The 25,980-nt window shown below is 46.8% G+C and overlaps 2 protein-coding genes across 3 annotated transcripts in view; one reads left to right on the top strand and one right to left on the bottom strand.

The window, feature by feature from the left end:
• The window catches only part of FAM89A (family with sequence similarity 89 member A), a 63,183-nt gene that overhangs the window by 21,177 nt on the left and 16,026 nt on the right, over window positions 1-25,980 (bottom strand). Inside the window, exon 2 of one of the 2 annotated variants that reach the window (XR_003006011.1) lies at window positions 23,317-23,905. Coding sequence is in view for 1 of the 2 variants with exons in the window: in XM_024765629.1 (XP_024621397.1) it covers window positions 23,642-23,905 (264 nt within the window). In the remaining variant the exon portion in view is untranslated. Of the gene's footprint in view, window positions 1-22,197; window positions 23,906-25,980 lie in introns of those variants that run through there. The other variant, XM_024765629.1, reaches the window with a different exon arrangement.
• ARV1 (ARV1 fatty acid homeostasis modulator) lies at window positions 54-14,459 on the top strand. Its single transcript, XM_024765628.1, is given in 6 exon segments — window positions 54-281; window positions 4,681-4,800; window positions 7,376-7,529; window positions 10,164-10,388; window positions 11,410-11,521; window positions 11,523-14,459. Coding segments are annotated over 6 exon segments (849 nt in total). The 5' UTR covers window positions 54-71; the 3' UTR covers window positions 11,551-14,459.

Genomic DNA, 25,980 nt, shown 5'->3' on the forward strand with positions numbered 1-25,980 from the left:
AGGCTTCCGGCCTGGCGTCTGACGTCTTCCCCGCCACTGAATCGGAAGTTCTGGCCCGCAGTTGCGTGGAAATGAGCACTGATGGGCGGTGTGGGCTTCGGCCCGGCAAGGGGAACGCCGAAGGGGTGACAACTGGAAAGGGGAAGACGGATGGGGTGGCAGTGACTCCTCCTACTGCTGCTGCCTCGGCCTCCTGCCAGTACAGGTGCATCGAATGCAACCAAGAGGCCAAGGAGTTGTACCGAGACTACAGCCACGGCGTGCTGAAGATAACCATCTGTGTGAGTTGTCAGGTGTGGGCTGTCCTTGGGGAAGAAATGGCGCAGCGAGGTTTGGGAACCGCGAGAGCCCATGGTACCTCTACCAGATTTTTAGGGTGATGAAGGTAAAAAACCATCGAGTTTCAGGGTCCTCTAATACAGACTTCAGTTCGCCGCTTGACATTCCCTTTCCTGCTCAGTAGAACCTTTGCATGAATCCCTATAGTGGTAGAGAAGTCATATCCTACAGCGCTTTTCTCATGCCGGTCACGTTTGCTGCTCCGGGCGAACGAATCCTCGGACGGAGATGGATGCAGGTGTTGTGCGTAGAAATTTAAAGACCGGATTAGGGTGACATTTGGGCTCACGCCAAAGCTATTTCATTCTTATTCTCCCTTTGATAGACAGATGTTACCATCTTTACACTTCATAACCTATAGTAAATTCTCCTAGAATACTTTTTCAAGCTTCATCCGTTGTGGTTTTTGCATGTAGAGTATTATGTGCAAAGTACGATGCTAGACGTTGGTGATATAAAAACCAAAAATGAGGAAGTAAAAATTCTCTGCCTGGAACAGTCTGCTCTCAGGTATCTGTGTGGCTCATTCCCTCACCTCCTTCAAGGACTTTTCTCGAATATCTTATAGAGAGGCCTACTCTGACCACTCTATTAAAAATGATGAGCCCCCCTTCAAGGCTGGTATACCTTATCACCCTTCCCTGCTTATCTTTCTCCATAGTACCTATCATTTTCTAATATTGTATATAATCGACTTTATTATTGCTTGCCTGTCTCCTCCCACTGGAATGTAGGCGACACAAGGACAGAGATTGTGTATATTTTATTCATTAATGTAGTTGGACCACCCAGGACAGTGTCTGACACATAGTAGGTATTAAATAAATATTTGTTGAATGAGTGAACCATTTCTAGGTTTTTTAGATGATCATATCCTAGGCCATCCCGGTATGAGAGAACAGTAAGTTATATGTGGTCTAAACTTAATGGCTTTGGACTAGTCCAATTAAATGGCCCGTCTAAAAGACGACAGCCACGTAACTGTGAATATAGTTTGTCCAAAGAAAAGCTAGTAAACGCCTATGCATTTTAGTTAGCAGTGATTTGTAATATAATCTGTATTTTAAAAAAATATTGGCATTAAGCTAACAACAACAAAATCCCTGTTCAAATCATCAGACGCTGGCTTCTCTATACCTTTACTTATGTAAAGAGAGAATAATTATTGGATAGCTGTTTAGGTCAACAGCTATACTCTCCCCCACTTTTTTCCCCCAGACATTGCACTTTCTCACCCAGGAGACAGATTTTAGAGTAATGTTTGGAATACTGAACGGTGGTACTGTACACTATGGATTATTATACACAGTCATTCCCTAATGAAACAGAGTAGGTAGCATCCTTGTTTATATCATGCTAATGCTTAATGATATGCATGATTGCATTACTCAGACAAATCATTCATGTGATGCCAGACTCTGAAAATCAAACCATAAATTAATTAACTTTGTAAAGGCAGCCCAAGTCCTGGGATTAAAAGGAAAAAGTGTTTAGACATCAGGCTCTTTGTTGGGAAAAAAATATACAAAGTTTCTAAGTGGTTACAGCCGGTAACTTATAGGTACTTTGATCTCTTCTCTGCTGTATTTGGAGTCAGCAGTATACTCAGCCTGATCTCCTACCAGTATTTTTCATTCTAATCTCCCTTCCCTTTGCTCTTCTTGCTTTTTGCTGCCATTTCTCCCAGCTTGCTTATCTGTGTTTCTCTAACTTTCTTCTAATGGAAGCGTGTCCCTTGCTTTTAGTCACTCTCTCTGCTTCAGCGCTTCACAATTTATTATAGTTATATTAAAGATATTGTACTTTTAATATTCTGAGGAGCCTGGCCTATTTTAAGTGCTCAGATATTTGCTAAATCCATTATGGTAACAAAACAAAACACAACAAGACTCCTTTGAGACTGTCTCAAGTTTTAGTTCTGTTCAGGGCAACAAGATGCAGCTTCCACCCCTGGGTGCTGGGTGCAAAGATGAATAAGACAGCACTGCCCTCACAGGTTCCACTTCTCAGATATGTTTGCTTATTGTGGAGCTAAAATTTGAGAATGAGTGGGGAAGGGGTTAGTCCTGGAGATGATGGGAAGGAAGAAGCAGCAAGAATATTCATGAAAAAAAATGGCCAGTTTATATTCTGAAAGAGATGTGATTCAGTATAGAATTAGAGAACATAGCAGCAGAAACTAAGCCATATCCATGTTAAAACTGAGCTGGTGGAAGCAGTATTTCAGTTCCCAGGGTGTGCACGGTCCCTGTGCTGCAGGGATTTCTTAGAGGACAGCTTTCTCTTTCAGGATACTTGTCTGTTGAGTAATAAATGATACGGAATAGAACCATCTTGCCAGAATTAAGAAAACATTTCTACCACATTGAGCTATCTCCCAATCGGATGTTTTAGCACATTTGTTCGTTTTGTGCGTGTGTGTGTGTGGTTTGACTCATTACATTCAAGGTGAAGGAAGCACTCAAGGGAAAAGCAAATAACAGAAGCAGAACAAGGAAAAAATGTGGCCTAAACTGACAGGGAGGGAACCAGCAGACTTTAATGAATTCTCAATGTTTCTAAACTACTCAGCACGTTGGGAAGGGGAGATGGGCATAGCACATAGCATGTCCCGTGATACCAGCAGCTGCCTCTTCTGTTGGGGTTCATGTCGCCCTGTGCTCATTCCATTGTAGCACTTACAGTAGCATGTTTATTTGACTTCCCCTTCTAAACTGTAAGGTCCTTGAGGGTAGAGCCTATGTCTCAAGGAAAGTATCTAGCACTGTGGAAGTGCCTGGTCCATAGACATGGCTAAGTAAAGAGAGCTGTTGTGAGTGTAATAGGCACTCCAAACGTGTGTCAGAGAAATGATTGCAAAAGGAGTAACTACGCTGCTGTGTCTCCTGCTGCTGGTTTCTGCCTACCTCCTTCTAAAAAATGTCCAAAGCCCGTCTTCGACTTGTGATGCTGTCAGAAGATGGGTTTTAGGGAACTTTTAAAGGACAAAGAGACGATCCCTGACCAGTCTGCAGTTTCATTTTACAGTGAAGTAGCATCTCTGGTCTTCCGTTCTCATTTGTATAAAGAGAGGAAGTGTTCTCCACATGAGGAGCACAGGGAGAGGTTCTAGAAAACAGCTCTGTCATGTATATAGAATTTCTGATTCTGTGGCTTCTGTTTAGATACTGGCTTACTCTTTGCTCAGCTAAAAAGCCTAACCTCTTAAACCTCAGATCTATGAGGTGGATTTAAATTTGGAGTAATAGCACATCTCCCTTCATTGGTTCACCTGATGACTAGGCAGACATACACACTTCTTGTAATGACATGAGTGAAGTGGAGAAGCTTTAAATTGGAATTGAATCTAACTTCGTGACATTGGGAAGGCAGGGTTCATATTCTTCAACGCACTCCATTCTTCTTCTAGCACTTTGATATAATTAAAAGGCCATCCTGGTATGTGTGCATATCCATCACTTCTTCTATTTCTATTCTATCCCCTCAGAGTTTCAAAATGTTTTGTGTTTCAATTGTAGCCATTAGTTTATGCAGTGAATAGGACACCTGATGCAACTTTGTAGCTAATACTCTTTCAAATGTCATTTCTGATGAGCTTGTTCTCCTATACCTGCATTTTATATGTTCTGATGGGATTGGGATTTCATAACATTGTAATCATGTGTCCAAAAAAAAAAAAAAAAGCCCTTTAATAGGAATGGCTGAGAGCCCAGGGGGCCTTGATTTGGGCAGCTCAGAATCAGGCGGCACAACCCCGTTCCTTGCATACAGCCGGCGTTCTCCAGCGTCTACTATGGCAGAGAAGGACCATTTTCTTGCCATGTTCTCCATGGAGAGAAAGACAGGCTTCTCTTGGTATGTGCCACCCGAGGATTCCTACCTGCCTGGAGCTCTCAGAAGCTCTGGGTGCAGGGTTACTTTTCTGAACCCTTTTCTTCAGATCATGTTTCAAGAACCACAAAGTTGGGGCCATCTAGCCAACAGGCAATGAAGGTACATTATAAACTTACTTATTTTATAATAATTCCTACAAATTGAAAGTAGCGTGCTCTGAGATACTTTCCTGCCTAAAATCAGTCTTTAAATCAAATATCTTTTGGGTCTTCTTAAATATGAGATTAAAAGATTCATATTTTTAGCCTAGAAGATTCTATTTAGGCATTTCTGAAACCAGGTCTTATGCAGATGGACATCTTGTATCTGAATGGAAGTTTATTTAAATAAATGCTGATATAACCTTATTGCCATACAAATCCAAAACAGACTCCGCTGTTTTGAAATCCTTTAAGATTTCAGAATGTATGAATATGTTTATTCTAATGTTATCTTGCATTATTTCAGAAATCCTGCCAGAAACCTGTAGACAAATATATCGAGTATGATCCTGTTATCATCTTGATTAATGCTATTTTATGCAGAGCCCAGGCCTACAGGCATATTCTTTTCAATACCAAAATAAATGTAAGTTGTTATAATTTTTTTCTTTTCTAATTTTACTGGATGATTTTGCATTTTTAAATAATAATATCAACAATTTTGAACAGAATTAAAGAATATTATTTAAACAAAGAAATTCTAACAAGAGTGGGTCTTCTATCTCAACAATGTCTGGAAATTTCTAGAAGTAGCAGGCACTGCTTTTTAAAAAAGTGTACAGTGTTTAGTGTATGTTTAAGAATATGGTCACTAGCAGGAAGTTGACAAATGATAATCTGGATTGCCTTTTAGTAGGTTGCCTTTTGAAACAGACATCAATAATTTTGAACAGAATAAAATTAAATATAACCTGGTAGGGAGAGAATTATACCTAAAAGAAATAAGCAAACACTGAAAGAAAAAGATTTAAAAACATAACTTATTGCATGTTATACTCTGCTGTTCAGGAAACGCATGAGGTGAAAAATCAGAAAAGTCCTAATATATGAAGTTAGATTTTTTTTTTTTTTTTGAAATATACATTTAATGTACTGACTTGTGAACTCTTTTAATAGTTTGGCTAGGGTTGACAAATAAAATACAGGACACCCAATTAAACTTGGAAGGAAGGTAAACAATAAATAATTTTTTAGCATATGTCCTAAGTATTGCACGGAACATACATACACAGAGTATTTGCTGTTTATCTAAACTGCGTATTTAACTGGGTGTCCTGTATTTTTCTTTGCCAAATCCGGCACCCCTAATTTTGGGCTAACGGGGACAGTAACTGCAATTTATTTTCCCTGTGCCTCCTCCCCCAAGTTAACGCAGGCAGTGTTTATATTGGTAATATAATTGAGTCTCAAACCTTGCTACACATTAGAACAACGTGCGGGAGACGGAGGGGACAGCAGTTAATTCTTCCAAGCCGAGGCCTCACCCAGAGCCAGTTATATGCGAATCTTGGGGGATGGGATCCAGGAAGGAGTATTTCTACAACTCCCTGGGCAATTCCAGAGTGCAGCCAGGAGCGCCAGTGCGCCAGCTGGAGGAGCCTGAGGAGCTCACCCCGCGCTCGTCCCTGGACCACATTGAGTTTGCGCACACACTTTCTCTTCCCCACTCTATATTGATAAATGTCAACCCATGGGAGAAATATATGGAACAAAGCCACTTCTTGTTGCCTAGCATTTTCTGTTTTTTACCAAAATTTCAGCCTCTTAAAAACTTCCAGCTTTTAATTGCTTTCACTATTTTCATTTATACGCATCCAACCTAGGGGCACTTTTTAAGAAATTCATGTTCAGACTAATCGTTTCTTCGGAGGAATCGTGAAATCTTCAGGTTCAATCTATTCTCTTACTGCTGCTTCCATCTCTCCTGAGTCACACAAATTCTTGCTGGATTCCGTGTATCAGACGAATGTTGAAAATATAATGGAGGGTGAACTCCTATTTAAAGCAGTGATTCTTAACCAGGGGTGCACGTTAGAATTCACCCTCTGGGTGTGGAGAAAAGGGAACCCTCTTGCACTGTTGGTGGGAATGTAAATTGATACAGCCACTATGGAGAACAGTATGGAGGTTCCTTAAAAAACTGAAAATAGAGTTACCATATGACCCAGCAATCCCACTACTGGGCATATACGCAGAGAAAACCATAATTCAAAAAGAGTCATGTACCAAAATATTCATTGCAGCTCTATTTACAATAGCCAGGAGATGGAAACAACTTAAGTGTCCATAATCGGATGATTGGATAAAGAAGATGTGTCACATATATACAATGGAATATTACTCAGCCATAAAAAGAAATGAAATTGAGTTATTTGTAGTGAGGTGGATGGACCTAGAGTCTGTCATACAGAGTGAAGTCAGTCAGAAAGAGAAAAACAAATACCGTATGCCAACACATATATGGAATCTAAAAAAAAAAAAAAGGTTATGAAGAACCTCGGGCAGGACAGGAATAAAGATGCAGATGTAGAGAATGGACTTGAGGACACGGGGAGGGGGGAGGGTAAGCTGGGACGAAGTGATAGAGTGGCATGGACTTATATATACACTACCAAATGTAAAATAGATAGCTAGTGGGAAGCAGCTGCATAGCACAGGGAGATCAGCTCCGTGCTTTGTGACCACCTAGAGGGGTGGGATAGGGAGGGTGGGAGGGAGGGAGATGCAAGAGGGAGGGGATATGGGGACGTATGTATATGTATAGCTGATTCACTTTGTTATAAAGCAGAAACTAACACACCATTGTAAAGCAATTATACTCCAATAAAGATGTTAAAAAAAAAATTCACCCTCTGCCTGGAACTGTTTCAAAGTATGCATGCCTAGGATTTACTTCCACAGATTCTGAATCAGGACTGGGGCATAGACATTTGTGTTTCGAAAACTCTCCCCATGTGATGCTTCTGCTGAACATTGCTGATTAAGAACTACTGGTTACAGACTGAATACAGCTGGCATTTAATTGGGCAGTTCAGAGTTTGACAAGCTACTAGGTGGGACATCCTTCAAAACCCACAGAAGTTAGCTCTGTCTGTGCCTATTGGTGTTAAGTACAGTTGTTTCTTTACCTGATTGCACGGCAATGTCTTTTTGACTACCAGATGCACGGAAAACTCTGCGTGTTTTGTTTGCTTTGTGAAGCGTACCTGAGATGGTGGCAGCTTCAAGATTCGAGCCGGAGCATTGATCCTGACGACTTTATCAGATATGCTAAAGAGTGGGATTTCTATAGAATGTTTGCAGTTGCTTCTCTAGGTAGGAAGAAGCCATGCTTTCTATTCTTAGTTGACCTAACATTTTGATTTTAAAATTAAGGTGTGTGGTCTTAATCACTGGTAAAGAGGAGCTAGTCAGAAGACTTGAGACTAAATTTTCAGCCGTACCACTAATCTGCTAGGTGAGTGTGTATAAATCACCTGCTTTCTTTTTGTTACCACACATATGGCATGGAAATAATTATGCTTATCAGATCAGAGTGTTTCGTGAAGTATTTTGAGACACAGTATTTTTAGTAAAATTCTTCAATTTAAGTTCTGATTATCCAATCTGAAGATTGCCTGAATCTCATCTTTATTAAAACAGATTGATAATTGCCAGGCATTATTCAATGTATTATACTGACTGCATTGTACTAATGCAATGTATTTAATAGGGGAAACTTGTTATATATCTGGCCGCATGCAGGGAAGGGGCTACTCGCCCAAATTCTTTAAGTTCTGAAATGGCTTTTCTTCAGAATTTGCATTTGTGACTTAGGTCAGAATGGGGTTGAATTAATTTCTGTGACTATTTTCTTACTTACTGGTTTCCATGCTTTTCTGCTTTTACAATCTTCTCATTATACTGAAATGTTGTCTCCAGTCCACTCCAATGTCACGTTTCTGGACTGTGTGTCCTCTTTTGTCCCTTTTTCTTCTCAATCTGCCCTTACTCCCTCAGCCCAGTGGTTTTAAAATTCATCCAGTCCCAGAGGTTTTAAAATTCATCTATAGGCCGAGAACTCCCAAATGTACGTAATAATATTAAAAACACCCTTGAACACATCACCTAAACCAAGAACCAGAACCTAATATAATTTTAAGCTTTAAAGCAAAGCCTCTTAGAATTGCTCTAGATAAACTGCTCTATGTCCATAATTTCTAAAAAGCAAACCAGGCTTGTTTTCAAATAGTTTGGAATTTCTGTGGCACCGACTCTACAGTGGCCATTTTGACACTTGATCAGAAATTTTTTTCTACTGTTACTTAACTTTTTTATGTGTCTTAATCTAATCCCTAGTTAGGTTTCAAATCCCTAAAACAACTCATAAATAATATTTTACACAAATACAGTATTTTACAACTTAAACACGGTTTTTACGGTATTATCAACTCAGTTTTCACAACCATCCTCTTCGGTGGGTAGATGGGGGCTCCTTCCCTATCCGCAGCTGTGGAAGCACAGGAACAGGAAGGGCAAATGGTTTACCCTGAGTCCCCCCGCAGGTTACCATCAGCGCAGAGCCAGGGGAAGGTCTCCTGGCACCCTGTCTCCCGTTTCCTCCACCGCCGCTCCTACTGAAGCCACCTGATCACGAACGCCTTAAGTACTAGGGGCTCTCCAACATCTGCCTTGTGAAGGACTGTGCAGAGCCCAAGGGCAGCTGCAGTTCCCCGAGTCTCCCAAGTTCTAAGCTAGAAAGCTATGGAGGGTGACCTAGTCAGCCCTCCTGTCCAGTGCAAGAAACCCTTCTCTCTAGATTCCTGCGAGAGGGTTTGAGTATCCCCAGTGACGGGAGACAACCCACCATCGTTAGATGGTTCTTGTTGTTAGGGAGTTCTTTATTATTATTATTATTGGTCCAAAACCCAGGCTGTATGATCTGCCTGTTTGAACAGATCCTTGCCGTTGACAAGCCCTTCAGTCCTTCTGAGGTAGTGTGTCTCTCCTGAAGAGTATATCAAATTTCATGTGGGCCAACCATCCTATATTATGTCGATCGATCCTAATCACCTATATTTGGAACCTCTTTATTTTGGCTGGATTCAGTTATAAAACATCTTAGAAAGAATACACTTGTTTCTCCTGGAATATGATCCATGTGTTCCAGAAAAACCTGATCCTGCAGAAACCTTAAGGTAGAATTAGGGACAGACCATTCAGAATGTATGCAGCCGGGTAATCAGCACTAACCATCTTAATAAAAAGAATAATGCAGTTAAAAGCAACGTTAAATTCCTAGTTGATGGGGACAGAACAGATTGTGCCCTATTCTGACTGTGGGACACCAGGGGAACTATTGCTTCTTCTAGTCTGGACTCTGTCTCTGAATGCTTTCTGGAAGGATATGGAATTACACTCAAAAAGTTTGTTAAAATGAATAAGGGAAGTTTTAAATTTAGCTAACAGAGGATTCAGAACCTTATGGCTAATAGGCACTCCATAAAGAGTAGAAGAATGAACCACGAAGAACCTCCTCATATGTACTTCCTAGGCTGGGTCCCACCTTTTGGATTTAAAAGCGTCCGTTCTCCTGTCTGTCCTTTCTGTGGAGATCACCAGGACTAAAGCTGTTTACACAGAACCTTACTTCCTAAAGGAACTTTAGCATGTCGATGATTACAATTCTTAGCGAGTTACTTTTTCTCCAGACGATGATGAAGTATTTCATGAAAGAATTATTGAAATACGTTTCTGAAATCATACAGGATTTGACACAAGAGACAGGGGTTTATTTTAAAAAAAAAAAGAAGAAGAAGAAAACGGAACAAAAAAGAAACTTGGGTCTTGGTAAAGCATTTCTTTTGTGGTCAGCTGATAGGCTGCATTTTGGAATTGTGGGTTGTTTGCTTCTAGGGGGCTCTGCTTTGGATTGGACATTCATATCTTTATTTTTCATTTCCTCCTTAGAACAAACTGCCTATTTTACTGGCATCTTTACTTTCCTGTGGGTAGAACGACCCATAACAGCGAAAAAAACCCTCAACTTCGCTTTGCTGCTGAAAGCGTTGTTATTATCCAGCTACGGGAAACTCCTGCTCATCCCAGCTGTCATCTGGGAACATGACTACACACCCCTGTGCCTCAGACTCATTAAAGTATTTGTCCTTACGTCCAATTTTCAGGCAGTTAGAGGTATGTTTGTGTCTTATTGTTTCCTCAGCTTTCAACCCATCTGAAAGCTTGAAGTCTTGTCTCTATAGAATAGTTTTGGGGGTTTTTTGGTTTTTTTTTTGCGGTACGCGGGCCTCTCACTGTTGCGGCCTCTCCCGTTGCGGAGCACAGGCTCCGGACGCGCAGGCTCAGCGGCCATGGCTCACGGGCCCAGCCGCTCTGCGGCACGTGGGATCCTCCCGGACCGGGGCACGAACCCGTGTCCCCTGCATCAGCAGGCGGACTCTCAACCACTGCGCCACCAGGGAAGCCCTATAGAGTAGTTTTTATATAACCTGTTAAGCGCTGGAATTCTTCGTGGAATAATCACGATGCCTAACATTTCTATAGTGCCTTACATATAGCACACATTCGGTATTTGTTCAGTTTAACCACATGGTACTCTTTAGTTTTCAAAATGCCTTCTTTATGCATTATATCTATCCCCTGGGGTCTGTAGGGCAGCCATTATTATCTCCACTTTATGACTCGTGGGGACTTGACCAAGGTTACATGGCCGGCAGTTATCAAGCCAGGGTAGGGTGCCAGCCTGCCTCCCAGCTCAGGACAGTTCAAGGAAGGGGTAAGCAGCCCTGTGTGTCTTCCTTTTTCCCACACATTGTGAGAAGTGCTATTTTAAATGGACCTTTTATCTGATACTTTGTATAATGTTTATCATCTTGTAAACTATAAAACCAAGAGTAGCAAATTTTTTCTGTTACTCTCTTTATAACCTTAGAATCTTTCGTTTTCCTGTGTAATATTCATGGGAATCCGTGTCTTGATGCAAGCAGGAGAGGCTCAGTGTTTTTGTTATAAGCAGATGCTTTGGTTCTCTCAGAAGGTTTGCAGATGGAAAAGTAACAGCATAGATTAATAAGAACAAACAGATTTTCTAAAAACAGCTTTACAAAACAACTCCATTCACACTACCACATAATTTACGTGCCAGTATCATTTAATTAAACTCTTAAGAACTTATCAGTTGCCTTCTCTTTTTCAGTGACCCTAAACGTCAACCGCAAGCTCTCCTTTTTGGCCATCTTGAGTGGCTTACTGGTGGAGAGCGCCATGGTCTACTTCTTCCAGAGGATGGCATTGGCTGTTGGAAGTGACTGCCATCCATGAATCTCAAGACTTTTGAAGAGGTACAGAGAGCATCTCTCGGTGTTCATGCACGCAGTCACGTGTCCTCCTCAAATTAGACAGATGTCGCAGAATACATCACCCACCCCCCGGCACCCCGGTGCCTCGAGGTCACCTCCACCTCCCGCGGGGTCTTTTGTCATCCACAGTGACATCAACAGCTATGTTTTTGTTGCTTCTGGGGCCCTGTTCTCACAGTTCTGTAACACCTTCCCTCCAACGCACTCCTCCTAAGACCTCGGACTCTGAACGACAGCCATCTCCCGCCCTTTCCAACCATTCCACTCCCTCCCTCCCATGAACCCTGCCTTTGCTGCCTAAACCTCTCACTTTCCTCTACTTCTCACCTCCCTTGCCTCTCTCTTGACTGTGCCTGGAACCTAGAGGCAGCTGTTGCCTTATCCTCTGTTAGTCCCTGGAAACGAGTCAGCTTCCTACCCTCTGTCAGCGCCCCCGTTAGAGCTCTTGGGGTGAGTCCACCAGCCGTTTCCTCTGTGAAGCCTGGCAGGCGGTCCCTGGGTCTGCACAGAGCACGGCCGGGTGGCTGCTCCTGTCTCGAGGGCACCTCTAGGGACCCAACACACACACGCACGCACGCACGCACACACACACAGAGGCCTTAGAGCAGTTGTTCTGAAGTCTTCCCGCGCTCCTTCCTTCCGCGTCTGCTGTCACTTTGCTGAGAACTGAGACTGACCAACTCCTTGGGTGTCCCCCCTCCGTTCCGGAACTTGTTTGGCGTCTGCCTTCTTTCCTCCTCCCTCCATCCCGCCTCGGAGCCCTGCTCAGCGTTCCACGCCCCGCACCCCGGACGGATTCCACCCTGCAGCTGTCCTCCCGCCTCTGGTCACCCTCAGGGGTCTGGACCACAGCTGCAGTCCGCCTTGAGGCAGGACGGGCGACTTGAAGGCGGGGCAGCTGGTGAGGGAAGCGTGGGGCAGAAGCGAGCAGCTGCCGGCGGGCGCGTCCTCCGCGTTCCGCAGACCTTCTCCGCCTCTCCTGGTACCTCGGCCTCCCCCCCACCCCGCCCCCCGCCCAGCTCAGCTCAGCCTCGGCCTCTCCGCCCCCCAGGCATCGCTCCCTCCATCCTCTCTCGTCTGTGCCGGCTCCTCCCCTCTGCCAGCAGACACGTGCAGCTCTCGACTTGCGAGCAGTGCCCTGAGCCTCTTTCTCCACTGCCTTCCCTCTTGGTGACACGTCCTTCCTCCCTAGTCTCCCGAGCCGCTGCTCCTGCGATCAAAGGCAGCCGCCGCCGGCTGTCAGGCTCCTCCCCGTCGCCGCCCTGCGCTGGAAGCGGCTGGCTTCTGAAACAGGCCGCCCGGGCCCCTTCTGTCACCGACTTCCCTGTCTGTGCCCGGCTTCCGTCCTCGGCCCTCCGCTTCTCCCTCCTGCCGTGCAGACGCCCGGCTTCCGCACGCCTTGGCCCATCTCTCAGTGCAGGTTGCTTCCAGATCTTTCCAGATCTGACACCTCTAGCCCTCCGCCTCTGCCAGGTCACTCATGCCCTTCCACTGCCTCCGAGGTACTGCCAGGACGGTGTGGCCATTACCTCTAAAATCGAATTCAGTACCCCGCCCGCCCGTCCCCACGGAAACAGAACCTTCCTGATGGCTTCTCATCTTGTCACTCCGACCCCAGCCCAAGCCTCCTGGTCTCCTGCTTCACAGTTTACAACAGCCTCACCCACCTTCAGCTTCTCTTCACAGAGCACCGCTCCTGGTGTCTCTCTGAATTTCTCATCTCTTCCTACTGTGGACAGGAGCTTCCTCTTCCTGAGGAACACCTTTTAGTGTTCTCTGAGCTCTAGTGCTAACTTCTCCTCTGCAGACATGCTCCTGCCCACGTTCTCTACTGCGCTCTCCCCCTCCCCAGAGATGTCACACCCTCTCCAGGACCTGGAGGGGCCTCTTCTCCGCCTAACCAGGTCCAGTCACCTCTGCTTCTCCGTGGAACGAAGCCCTTCCCCACACTCGAGTCTGCCGTGCTCACTCCCTCTGTAGACCTCCCGGTGCCCAGCTCAGCACAGTCACACTGCTGGCGCTCCTGAGACCCTTCCGGTGCTGAACGCCTGACCCCTCCTTCTGTTAGCGCTTCACTTGTCAGGCTACCCATGACAGCTTCTGGTTAGGAGAAGGTCACCTGTCTTTAACGTCCCTTACGTTGTTTCATGTTTTATGCTCGTCTCCCCCAGTCTGGTTGGGTGCCGGGAGAGGCCATGCCTGTGTTAACTGTGTCTCCCATAGTACACGGCCTGCCCTAATAATTATCTACTGATTTGATCTTCTGCAGAATGTGCCACTCTGAATACGTCATTTATCATCCACAGTGTCCTTTTTTTTTTACTCTCTGGGGCATAACCAGCTGCATCCGTAAAATAGAAGGCGTAAAATACAAACCAAGCTTCTCGTTATTGTTGTGGAAAATGAAGCAAAGATTTGGATACACTTCCTGAAAAAGAAAGCAACGGTTATGGCGTTGGGGACTCCTAACCCTGCCACCCCACCCCTACATGCAGGAAACAACTAAACCACACAGGGACACACACAGAGACACTCACACAAACACAAGGAACCATCTACGTTATAGATGGTCCAGGTAAGCGTCTGAATTGAAGGAACGTGAAGTCGTGCGTCACACAGAAGAAAAGATCTTTGTTCGTTCCTTTGACATTTAAATGTTAATGGTTAAAATAATATTGTGTGTTCTTAAACAAGAGAAACGCTTTTCTCTCAATGCAGTCACAATAAACTGAGCTTTTGTGAGTATTTGATTCAACATCTTCCCCTGTAACTAAGTTCCTCTTTAAAATCAGCTGATCCAAAAATAACTAAACACTGAGTTTGTCCACTTAGCAGGAGTGAATTATATCTCACTAGAGCTGTTATTAAATAAATATCACCTCTCTCCTTTTCTCTCTCCCTGCTTCATTCATTTGTCCTTTCATTCATTATTTACTTATTCATTCACCAGAGGTTTACTGAGCACCTACTCTGTTTGGGTCAGACACTACGGATTTAGTGGGAAAAAAGACACGGCCCTCTCGACATTTACCGAGTAGTGATGGATTTAGAAACAGGAGTAGGTAATTGCAGTACAGTGTCGTAAGTGTTATAAAGGGGTGAGTATAGGGTACTCGGGAAAGGCAGAGTGGGAACACCTGTTCCAGTCTCAGAAGTCGAGAAGGTCTTCCAAGGGGAAGGGGAAAGGACACGAACTTTCCACTACCCCCGGTAGAGAGGGTGCCAGTGCACGTACGTTCCTAGAGAGCAGAGTGCTGATGTGCACAGGCGGGGGCTGAAAGCGAAGAGTCCAACTGGGTGGAACGTGGGCAGTGGGAGTTTTACAAAGGACACTAGGAAGACACGTAAAGGTCGGATTGTGAAGGGCCTCGTGAGTTGCAATTTATCCCAAGGATGATGAAACCAACACATAGTTAAAAAGAAGACTCCAAAGTAAAAAAGAAACAGGACAAAACCAACTGGGATAACATCACAGAACAGCCGTAGGCTGGAGAGGACCGTTGGCCACCAGATGGAGCCTGTAAATGTTAAGGAGGGGGTAGAAAACATGGTTCAAAGGCACACAACCAAAAGAAAAAAGCAATTCGAAAACAAATAGGGGGGAAAAATGACCAAAAAACCCCCTACACTGATCATATCTTTTCAAATCTTTGACTCAGATAAAGAGACACACATCACCCATTTATAAATTCGTACTCAATACATTCCCAGGCTGTCTAGATCACCATAAAGGTACTTGTTAATCTTTGAAAATGAAGGAAGTGTTAGAAATCCCTTTCCAGGGTGTCAGTGAGGTATCCGTGAGCGGTAGGTAGCTAAGCGCTGCAGAATGTGTGGTAAGGACTGCAAGGGAGACCCGTCTGATCAGCTCTGACCTTGGACTCCAGTCAGCCTATTCATCACATCACTCACCGGAGTGAGAAAAGAAAGGGCAAGACTCCAGGAACAAGGGAGAGAGACTGCCTCCCAGGTCACTGCAAGGTGGCCAGTTCTCCCGCCGCCCCGCCCGTGCCCCAGTGCCCAGCACAGGAGTTCATCTTATCTCTGGGCTATCAGTGGCCCTACTTTTTCAACATGTTTTATGAAAAGTTTCAAAGATACAAAAACGGTGAAAGAATTGTACGGTGAAAACACACCTAGGTTTTACAGTGGGTAACTTTTACCCCGTGATTCCTGAGATGGCAGAATTTTCAATTGTGCTGGGAAGATGAGGTAGTGGTGGTGCTCGGTGCCTTTGAAGGATGTCTATGTTTTCCAAGCCATCCCTCTCTCTCCCCCAGTCACTGAAACATGGTCTGACAACAACAAAGAAGGCATTTATATGAAAATTCTCTTGAAGGTATAAAAATTACTTTTATCCACACTTTTATTGAAAAAGCATATGCACCCGAGCCATCCTAGAAAAGCTACCTTAAAACCACGGATCAGTTACCGTCACAGTGGCCACACAGACAGCCCACTGCTGACTCTTGAGTTTTCAACACAGCCAAGAACCAGGAGAAAAAATACTCAATTTATGGGAGCACAATATAGATGAATAAGGCACAGAGAAAACGGACAAGTGGTCTTCTGTTGGAAGATTTTCCGTCACAGTGTTTGAAGCCTTTGAACTAAATCGGGAAGAAAACATCACGGTGTACATGAGAGCCAAAGAAAGCGTATTTTTAGGTATTTACAACAAAACAAGGCAAACATCAGTCAGAAAAGCTGAAGATATTTTTAAAATCAGTCTTATAGGAAGAAACTGAAGCTCAGAATGGTTCAGGGATACGCTCATGGTCACAGAAGCATAGAGTGATAGAACTGGGACTAAAACCTGGTCTCCATTCCTAGTCTAACAGGGGATCCCTGGGTCTATATTAGTCTCCACTACCTAGTTGAATGGTGGATCCCTGGGTCTATCTTGGTCTCCACTACGTAGTTTAATGGGAGATCTCTGGGGCTATCTTGGTCACTACTACCTAGTCTAATGGTGGATCCCCAGGTCTGTCTTGGTCTCCACTACTTAGTCTAATGGTGGATCCATGGGTCTATCTTGGTCACTACTACCTAGCCTAAGGGTGGATCCCTGGATCTATATTAGTCTCCACCCCTAGTCGAATGGGGGGGTACTGCAGTCATTCTTCCCTTGTTAAGAAAAAGGATAATGGTCTTCAAATACAGTTAGGGATAGAGAACAACAGAGTTTTAAATACATAGGAACTCAAATGACTAGAACCAGATTAATTTAGTCCTCTGCCTCCAAGGAAGAAGCTGCAGAAGACAATGAGCGTTGTATTCTTTCCTCAGCATTGCTGCGATCCTTAAGAGATGGGTTGTACCTTTCCGATATAACCTTATTTCCAAAGCTGGCGACTCATTCTGCAGGGAGAGTTAGTGACCCAAGACTAAATTATAGTGTTCTCTGGCTAAGCCAGTAGAGGAAATACGCTGCAAAAGCAAGCAGCTCAGTACCCAAATAGGATTATAGTTATTCATTCCTATTTAAGAAGAGTTTATATATACTATTGACTTTGCGCCAGGCACTGTTTTAGGGGCTTTACAATCGTTAACTCACTTCACCCTCATGATAACCCTAGAAGTTGCCTCTAAGAGCCCACTGGGAAATGCATCCTGGGTATTCTGAAAGGGGGCGGGCACAGAGTCCTGTGGCAACAGAGATAAACAGCTAAGCGGGAGGAACACAAGGGTGCCCAGAAATCTGTGCCAGTTTCCTGTGGCTGCTGTACCCATTACCACAAGCTTGCGGCTTAAGACAACAAATGTATTCTCTCGCAATTCTGGAGGAAGGAAGTCCAGAGTCAGTTTCACTGGGCCAAAGCCAAGGTGTGGACGGGACTACCCTCCCCAGAGGCTCTAAGGGAGAATCCATTCCCTCCCTCTTGCGGGTTTTGGTGGCTGCTGCCAGTTCCTGGCTCCTGGGCACGTCAACCTCCCCTCCATCTTCATATCACCTCCTCTTCCGTGAGTCAAACCTCCCTCTGCCTCCCTCTTACAAGGACATTTGTGATAGCATTTAGGACCCACCCGGGTGATTCAGGATGATCTGGTCATCTCAAGATCCTGAACTACATCCACAAAGGCATTTTTCTCCAAATAAGGTAACATTTACAAGTTCCAGAGACTGTATCTTTGGCCCAGATATCTCTGGGGGGCCATTTTTCAGCCTATCACAAAATCATCTGGCGAATAGCAGCTCCACAGCCAGCACATACACACACAACCTCCCAAATTTGAGCGGGACTCGCCTGTGAAACTTAACCTTCTATCTGTGGCTTCATCAGAGTCCCAGGGACACAGATTTCAGCGCACTGCGAGGGGCTCCCCGCACTGGCCGGGAGTGGACTCCGTGCAGCTATGACGATTCCCTCACAACACGGAAAGAATGCCATTCTAGCTCCTTCCCGTATTTCCCAGAAATCACCTTGCTTGGACTCATTTGGCAGGGAAACACCCAGGCGAACACCTGCTCAAGAGCTGAGCCTTCTCCATCTGTCTATGGCCTTCATTTCAATTCAAGGTCAGAAACTCCTTCATTTATGTTCTGCAGGCAAATAGAACCACTTGTCTTTCTCACAGCAGGTGCTTCCTGTGCTGACTTTACACCTGGCTGCATCTTACCTTTCCTGCCTTCGTATTCCCTTTGCTGATTTTTAAACCCACTTTTTAAAAAACTGCATTTTATTGTGTGAATTTTTATAAAGCAGCCTTAAACAGTTTTTTTAAACACAGGTGGTATATAAATCGTACCAGTCCATTTAAAATACATAAATGTGTGACCAGGCATATGTCTGTACAAGAGTGTGTCTTCTGCGCTAAGGGGTGTGTTTCTACTCTTCCCTCCACAGCTGGGGGACAGAAGTTCAACCTCCACGTCTTATACTGGGCTCCTTCCAATTCGAGGTCCGAGCACACTGGAAGTGCTTCGGGCAGGGTGCTTGAGCTGGTGTAAATTACTGATCAATGGCCATTTAGGGTGTGTCTTGATAGCTTGTTGAGAAAAGTCACATGGTGTATGACCCCAGGGGAAATGAGATGAACTCATCGTCCCTAGTATTTCTGCCAGGAAGGCAGATGGGCATCAGCGAGAGAGGACCAGCGCCCAGTGGGGAGTACTCCTGGCGATGGCCTGGCCGGGGACACACAGTAACTGCAGGTGGAGTCTGGTTAGCAAGCACCCTCCTCGTTCTCCAAACTCACCTCCATCTAGATTCCTGAGGCGTCCATGCAAAAGGGACACACCAGATGAACAGGCGCTATTACCAGCCTGCCCTTCAACCTCAAGTCCCCATGGCTTCCCTATCATTGTGCTGGACTTAGGAATTTCAGAGCTTTCTTGCCTCTAACACAAATGATGTCCTAGAGGTCATCTTAAGTGGTTTCCTCTCTCGCCCTTTCTCCCTGAGCCCACCCTGGCATCTCATCACCCTGAGGGCAGCAGAGAGAGAATGAAAGGTAAGCTGCTCTCTTCCCTAAGTCCCAGAACAAAGTCCTAACTTCTCTTCTCCGATACCCCGTGCCCTTGTGAGAGATTTGGGAAGTGCTCCCAGGTCGTACGGTGACTGTGGCTTTAACCACATCTATTTCTAATGCAAGTACTCCTCCCACCGAAATCGGCCTTCCCATTAACGATGGTTTCTGTGTTCCTGGGGCCCCACTGGTCACTGACTTTCATTGGTGCTTCTGTCTTGGAGAAGGGATGGAGAGCAGAGAGAGGGGGTCTTTGAGCTTCTGCCTGAGGTTGACAGTGCCTAATTCTCTCATCCTCTTGTCCTCCCCTCTCACAGGGACCTGCCTCTCTGGGGCTATAACTTCCTAAACTACTGATCACGTCATGCTTTTCTTCTCCTCATCTTGCTTTGTTCGTGGATTTAACCAGGGTTGTTGCTCAACATCCTGTCGATGCTAAGCTTCCTTGTGAGAGTTCTTCAGAGAGTCAGGAGAACCAGGTTGGAAGCTGGGTCTCTAGGGACCTGTCCTCAGTCAACTGGTGGCCAGAGGCGTGAGGTGGGAAATCACGCATCCTTATCATAGTTGATTAGAACGAAGGCATCAGGCAGGCTGTTGACACCCTCTCCAAAGCCCACACTAGGTGGTCTGGAGGCCCACGCGCTCCCATAGCCTTTTCACCCATGACACTGACCCAGCAGATGTCAGCCGTTCTTCAGGTGTAACCTCCAGATGTTACCTTCCAACCGAAGTTCTACCACCTCCGTACAGAATGGGCTCAGATACATCTCTCTGAACTGAAAGTACAATCCATGAAGACGAGAGGACTGGACATGCTTGGACTTTGACAATCGCTAAGTTTTCCTTGGGCAGAGAGATGAGACTCCACTGACAACTCGCCTCCAGTGAAGTGATGTTGGTTGCTGTGGGGGTCTTTGGGTCACAAATACACTTGGCGTATGTTTATTATCACGGGCTCTGAAAGAAATCAGGCCTGTGCATGTAGACGTCAGACCAAGATCCAGCAGAAAGCACTGCACAACAAAGCATTAAATAATACGGCACTGTGATGAAGGTGAATGGGCTGTACCTGGCAGTCTCCTTAGATTTCACATTATTCCAGCACCTGCTTGCGCCTTAAACGTAAAGCACAAAGTGCGTCTGAGAACTCCAGCTCTGCTGTTATTTAGCCACGGTCCTAGGCAAATCGCTTAACCCATTTAAATTATAGAAAGGAAAGTGTTTTATGAAAGCACACGGCACTGCACGTAAAAGTTTTCGGAGACTTCGTTTAAGCCATTACATCTGCCTTCTCACTCTTGGCCTCTTGAGGGACTTATTCAACCTCCAAAGCCAGCTCAGATGGCTCCACCAATATCCCCAAGTAGCCGTGGAGTCTCCTTCTGGCACTCAGCGGCCCATGGTACTTCCCCCATCACAGTACTTAACATCCCGTGCTAAGCTATTTGTGGAAGTGGAGAACTGGCCAGAGGCTCTTCACGGTGTTCGTCTGTTCTGGGCGCCTGGATCAACGTGATCCCGATAAATGCTAAATAATAATGCTAGCTGAAGGAGTAACATCACCCTAGGTTACAGAGGCATGAAAGCAAGGAGTCAGGTTGGCTAACCGACTATGAATTCCACTGGGGACATAAGGGGAACAGTATCGCTTGTGAATTGCAAGGCTTAAATTAGCAACAATTCTGCGTTCACCGCACATATGCCTAGGAAGCTAGAGGTGTTCTTCTTAACAACTATGGATGTCGCCTTACAGAGTAGTTCACAATTTCTGCAGCTTTCGTCCGGTAATGCTGGACTGCCTTATCGCCTACGTTTCTCTGCTGGTCACCGAGTAGCAAGACAGACCCACTCTGAACTTACAAGTAATGACTTACGCCAGGTAGCAAAAAACGAAACCAGCTGAATTTATTTTCTAGTCACCTGTGGCACCTTTGTAGAAGGGTATATTCGAAAACACTTTATGAATTGGGGAACTTTAATATCCCTTGCCAAGCTGTATGTACGGCATTTAAAGTGTACTACACTTAGAGTAAGAGAAGGTTTGGGGTGAGTTATATATATTTCAGATGGAGCGCTGACCGCCCACAGTGGTTTATGTGTACATGCCACTTCACTGCAGGAGCCAGGAATGTGTCAGCCCAGCCGGAAGGGAAGGGCCCCTTGCTCGCCTTGATTCATTCCACTTCTAACTCTGACAGGCTATCCCACAGTGATGAGACAAAGGCCCAGAAACTCACAGGCCCTGGGAGTCACTGCGGGTCCCCGCAGACCCAGGGAACGCAAGCATTCTGAATCAGAGCGCTCCCCCAGACAGAGCCAGCCCCGCAAGCTTCACCCGGGGCAGGCCAGGCAATTCTTCAGTGCTGCAGGGACAGTCCTCCGAGAGCGGCAGTGTTGGTGCTGGGCTGACTTAAAGCAGCACTTCTGGAACTCTGTGCAGAATGATGGTCGGAGGACTCGTGTCAAGGCGCAGGGCCGGGGGCAGAAGGCTGGGTGGGGTGAGATTCTGCACCACGTTTCCGGTGACGCCTGCTCCACGGACTACATCTTGAATTCTAGATCTCAACTAGATCCACATTAGACTCACGGGGGGGCAGGGGAGACTTTTAGAACCGTACAGGCACCCAGGCCTCACTCCTTACTAATTAAATCTGAATGATGCTGGGGGCCGGAGCGGGGAGTGGGGTGGGCGCGAGGGGGGCACAAGGGGAAGTCCTGATCCTGGCTCGATACTGTTCTGAAAGCTCCCCCAAGCGATTCTCATGTGGTCAAGGTTCAGAACAGCTGAGCTCAGGTTCACCTCACTGTTAAGCAGGGGCCCAGCCTTGAAGGAAGAGGTTCCAGTAGACAACCAGACTTCACCTGGTTTTGCCACTTTCAATTTTCCCCACCGAGGACTTCCCTGGTGGCGCAGTGGTTAAGAATCCGGCTGCCAATGCGGGGGACACGGGTTCGAGCCCTGGTGCGGGAAGATCCCACATGCCGCGGAGCAGTGAAGCCCGGGCGCCACAACTACTGAGCCTGCACTCTAGAGCCCACAAGCCACAGCTACTGAGCACGTGAGCCACAGCTACTGAGCCCACGTGCCACAACTATTGAAGTCCGCGCGCCTAGAGTCCCCAACAGGAGAAGCCACCGCAATGAGAAGCCCACGCACCGCAAGGAAGAGTAGCCCCCCGCCCTCCGCAACTAGAGAAAGCCCGCACGCAGGAACAAAGACCCAACACAGCCAAAAATAAATAACTAAAATGAATTTTCCCCACCGAACAGTCCCGCCACTTGCTGAAGGCAGTTTCCTGCCACCCCTCATTTTAATGGTGACTTTCAACACAGCAAATGAGCGGCAAGGCTTTTCCTTCTCTGCATATCACCCCTATCCCTGACATGGGGTTGTGTACATGACAGGCTGTCAACACGCTGCTTCACGATGGTGAGTTTTACGTCCTCTCTCTGACCCCAGAGAGGTGCTAATAAGCAACTACTGCACCAAAGGAGAGAAGAGAAGAGAAGCAAGGGGCCCAGAGTATTCAGTGACTGAACAGCCCTCAGACGTAACTGTCAGCCGCAGTCTACTGATAAAACAACTCCAGGAACGAGCTAAGAGAGGAATAAAGCTTCTTTCAAATTCTTACCGGCAAGAAAACAGACTGCAATTTTCTTTCAGCAGTTGATCGGATTCAACGCATTCAAGGGATGAAAGTTGATGATTCTTAATTCAGACCAAAATAATATCGATACACAACCACAGACAGTTTAGCATTTTATCCTCACTTGTAACCTACAAAGCGTAAAGTGTGCATGAAAGATTTTAATAAATATAGTAAGGCTTAAGGTGACGACCATTTTGAGTGGAAGAGTTTGCTTTCTCACATAGTAGCTGACATTCAGAATCTTTAAAACCTGAAACGTTCACCGCCTTACCGTGAGTGACACAAAACACAGCTTGCTCCAGTTCCCCCCACCCCCCCGCTTGAAGTATCTTTGTACTATCTTCCTTCCTCCCACATCTGATGGACAAACAATGATACAAAAATTTTTGACAGGTTAAGAGAATGCAGTTCTCTTGATTGGTGTGACCTGAAATGTTTACTGTTTCAGTGCAAAGCTTTTACTGAGTCACTGGACCATGAGTAATGCAGCTTACAAATAAATACAGCGCAACCCAGTGGCTTCAGAGCTCAGGGAACAGCAAGAAGGGCTGCTGTGAACACACCGAGGAAGGGCAGCAGGGAAGTGTTAGCTCTCTTACTCTGTAAACTGGAGGCAAACCCTACCTGTGAGAAAGCCGCCAGCTACACACGGGTCCTCTCATCTCGCACAAAGTAACCCGAGCAGGTCTTCTCCAGGGACCCTCTCATCACGCTCTCAGTACAAATCCTTGGCCGCAGGGCCTCAGGGCCAGGCTGTGAGGAGATTGCTGAACGCCTCCAGGTCACCTCAGTAGAAAGCGGCCCCCGAAGTGGCCCGAGGCCCCGCGCCCAGGCAGATCTCCCTGCCTGCAAACTAAACGGGCAGCACAGGTCCCACTGGCCTGGGGACGCCCGCAGCGGGGGAGGAGAGGAGAAGCACACGCTGACAGTCGCCTCCCTCCTGGGTCCTTTAGATGGACTCCAGGATCCAGTCGGCGCTGCAGAGCGGGGAGACGGGCGGTGAGGGGTCCCTCGGGGGGCTTCGCTCCCTCCTGTCGTGCAGGGGGCTCTGCTCCTGGAAATAGCCCTCCTCGTCGTCGAAGAAGCCGTTCTCCAGCGCGTAAGTGCAGTCTGAGCTCGACGCAGCCTGGCACGCTCCCTTGTATTCCTGGATGGACTCGTAGAGGCTGTATAGCTGGCAGAGCAAGGACATGTCCAGCTGTCGGAGGCCGACCTTGAGGGAAGGGGCAGGCAGGTAAAAACGACAAGTCAGCACTGCAGCGTCACCTCAGCTGTACCCTCAGCCAGCCATCTGCTCGCGCCTGCACATTCCATCCACGCGGCAAACGACGCAGAGCATCACCTGAATGCTTCGGATTTCCAGTTCTGAGAAAACCTTAATCACGTGATGCCCACGCCTCAGACGTTACTCAACATGTCAGGGAAGCGTCACACCCGCAGGGCGGCGGGGGCCCCGGCACGCCCTGTGGAGCAACAGCTTTGCAAATTCTGCAAGCCCCAGCTGGCTTCACATTGGACAGCAAGATTCAAGGGTGTCATTTCCTCTCGCCACGATCAGATTCAGAGAAGACCCACGTGTGCCTGCCCCGCTACAGCCGTCTCTCCTCCCTGGGCCAACAGTCTCCTTGCCACCGCCAGTGGCTCACCGGTCAGTGTCACACACTGCCCCCTGGAGCGCTCACCCTCCAACCAGTTCCGTCTCCAGGCTCACAAGTGGTCAGACTCCCTCTCCTCTGGACAAGAGGACACCTCCTCCCGAGATGGCTGTGGGATCACTCGCCAGAGCGGCCACCGAATCAGCCTAGTGAGACCCGGGACCTCTACAGATTCTCCTGGGAACTATTTTCACAAGCGATGACAGAACCAAGAACATTTAAAAGTCACGTATTTGTTTACCTTCAGGTTCCTCCCTTCCCCGCGGCCCATCCCAGGGAAGAGAGCACAGTCAGGACAGGCGATGCATCGTTTCCATCGATCCCAAAGGGAGAAGGGTTAATTCACCTAGAAATGCAGCCTTGACCAACGCATCTACGCTTTCCTGTGCGTGAGAACCACTTGGGGATCTTGCTAAGCCTGCGGGTTCGGACTCGGGCCCCAGGCCTGAGGCCACTGGTGACGGGAACACTGAGCAGTGCTGCTGGGTGGCAAACCTCACGGAGTCTCGAGGGGAGACACTCTAAACAAGATGCCAGATTTATCAGCTCTATGTCTCACCTGATGACAAAATGGAATACTTCCTCTTAATCTATTGGGAGGATCAAATGAAATCTCAACCATTTAAATAAACAGGAGTCAAATGCCTCCTGTGTATCAAGCGCTAGGCTAAAGGGGTCGCGATGCCCGGGGAACAGTCCACAGAAAACCGCAGGGAGTGTCAGAGGAGTTAGTCTTTAATATTACCCAGCAGTGAGATTTTCTGCGCAAGGGAAGCTAGGGCCCAGGAAGGAGCGGTCACCCGGTGACAAGACTGGGCGATAAACTCCGGGTCACTCTTCACACCGTCAACCACGCCCAGTCACCAGCCCTCTCTCCAGTACAGCCGAACAGACCACAGAAACGGAGCCGCTCGCACCGCCTTTGCATAATAGCCAGGATGCTCAAAGGAAGACCCAGACAGAGATGCGGGTCCTGTTCTTTCTGGAGCGTTTCCCTTTATTCTAGAATTCCTTCTACCTAGAACTCCTAAAGAAGATGCTCCCAGGAAGAGACCTCGCCACAAGCCGGGGGCGTGGCCTCCAGGCCCAGCTCTGGCACTTTCCATGGCTTTGTTGAGGCCCTTGCCCTCAACCTGTCAATAAATGGAGGCTTTGGGCCAGATAATCTGTGGCTACGCAAACACTGGGGCTCTGTGTCCTAAACCACCGCTCCTTAGTCCTCAACGAATGGCGAGCGCCTGGGAGAAGGCTTTCCTGAAGGACAGACATGCCCCAAGGCATCCTACTCTCCAAAGCACACCTTGAACAGGGAAGGCAAACCAAGAGGTGACCGGGCGGCCACAATGTCCCACTGTCGGGTCAAGACACCATCACTATTCCTAATGTGTGTGTGTGTGTGTGTGCGCGCGCGCGTGCGTGAGTGCGTACAAATATACGTGTGTATGTCGGAAGAGTGGGTCCCTGACATTTGTGGTTTAAAAATTACGCAGATGATCCTGAAGTCCAGTTCAAGTGAAGAACCAGGGTTCTTGACGGGAGTATCCGTCTGCCTCTCCCGGGCCACGTGTAGGGACTGTCCTGGGCGCCCGGAACCGCAGGCCGGCAGGGGGCGCGGCGCCGTATCCGGGGCGCG

This window comes from Neophocaena asiaeorientalis, unplaced genomic scaffold (genome assembly GCF_003031525.2).
Source record: "Neophocaena asiaeorientalis asiaeorientalis breed wild unplaced genomic scaffold, Neophocaena_asiaeorientalis_V1.1 scaffold369, whole genome shotgun sequence".
Classification (NCBI taxonomy): Eukaryota; Metazoa; Chordata; class Mammalia; order Artiodactyla; family Phocoenidae; genus Neophocaena; species Neophocaena asiaeorientalis.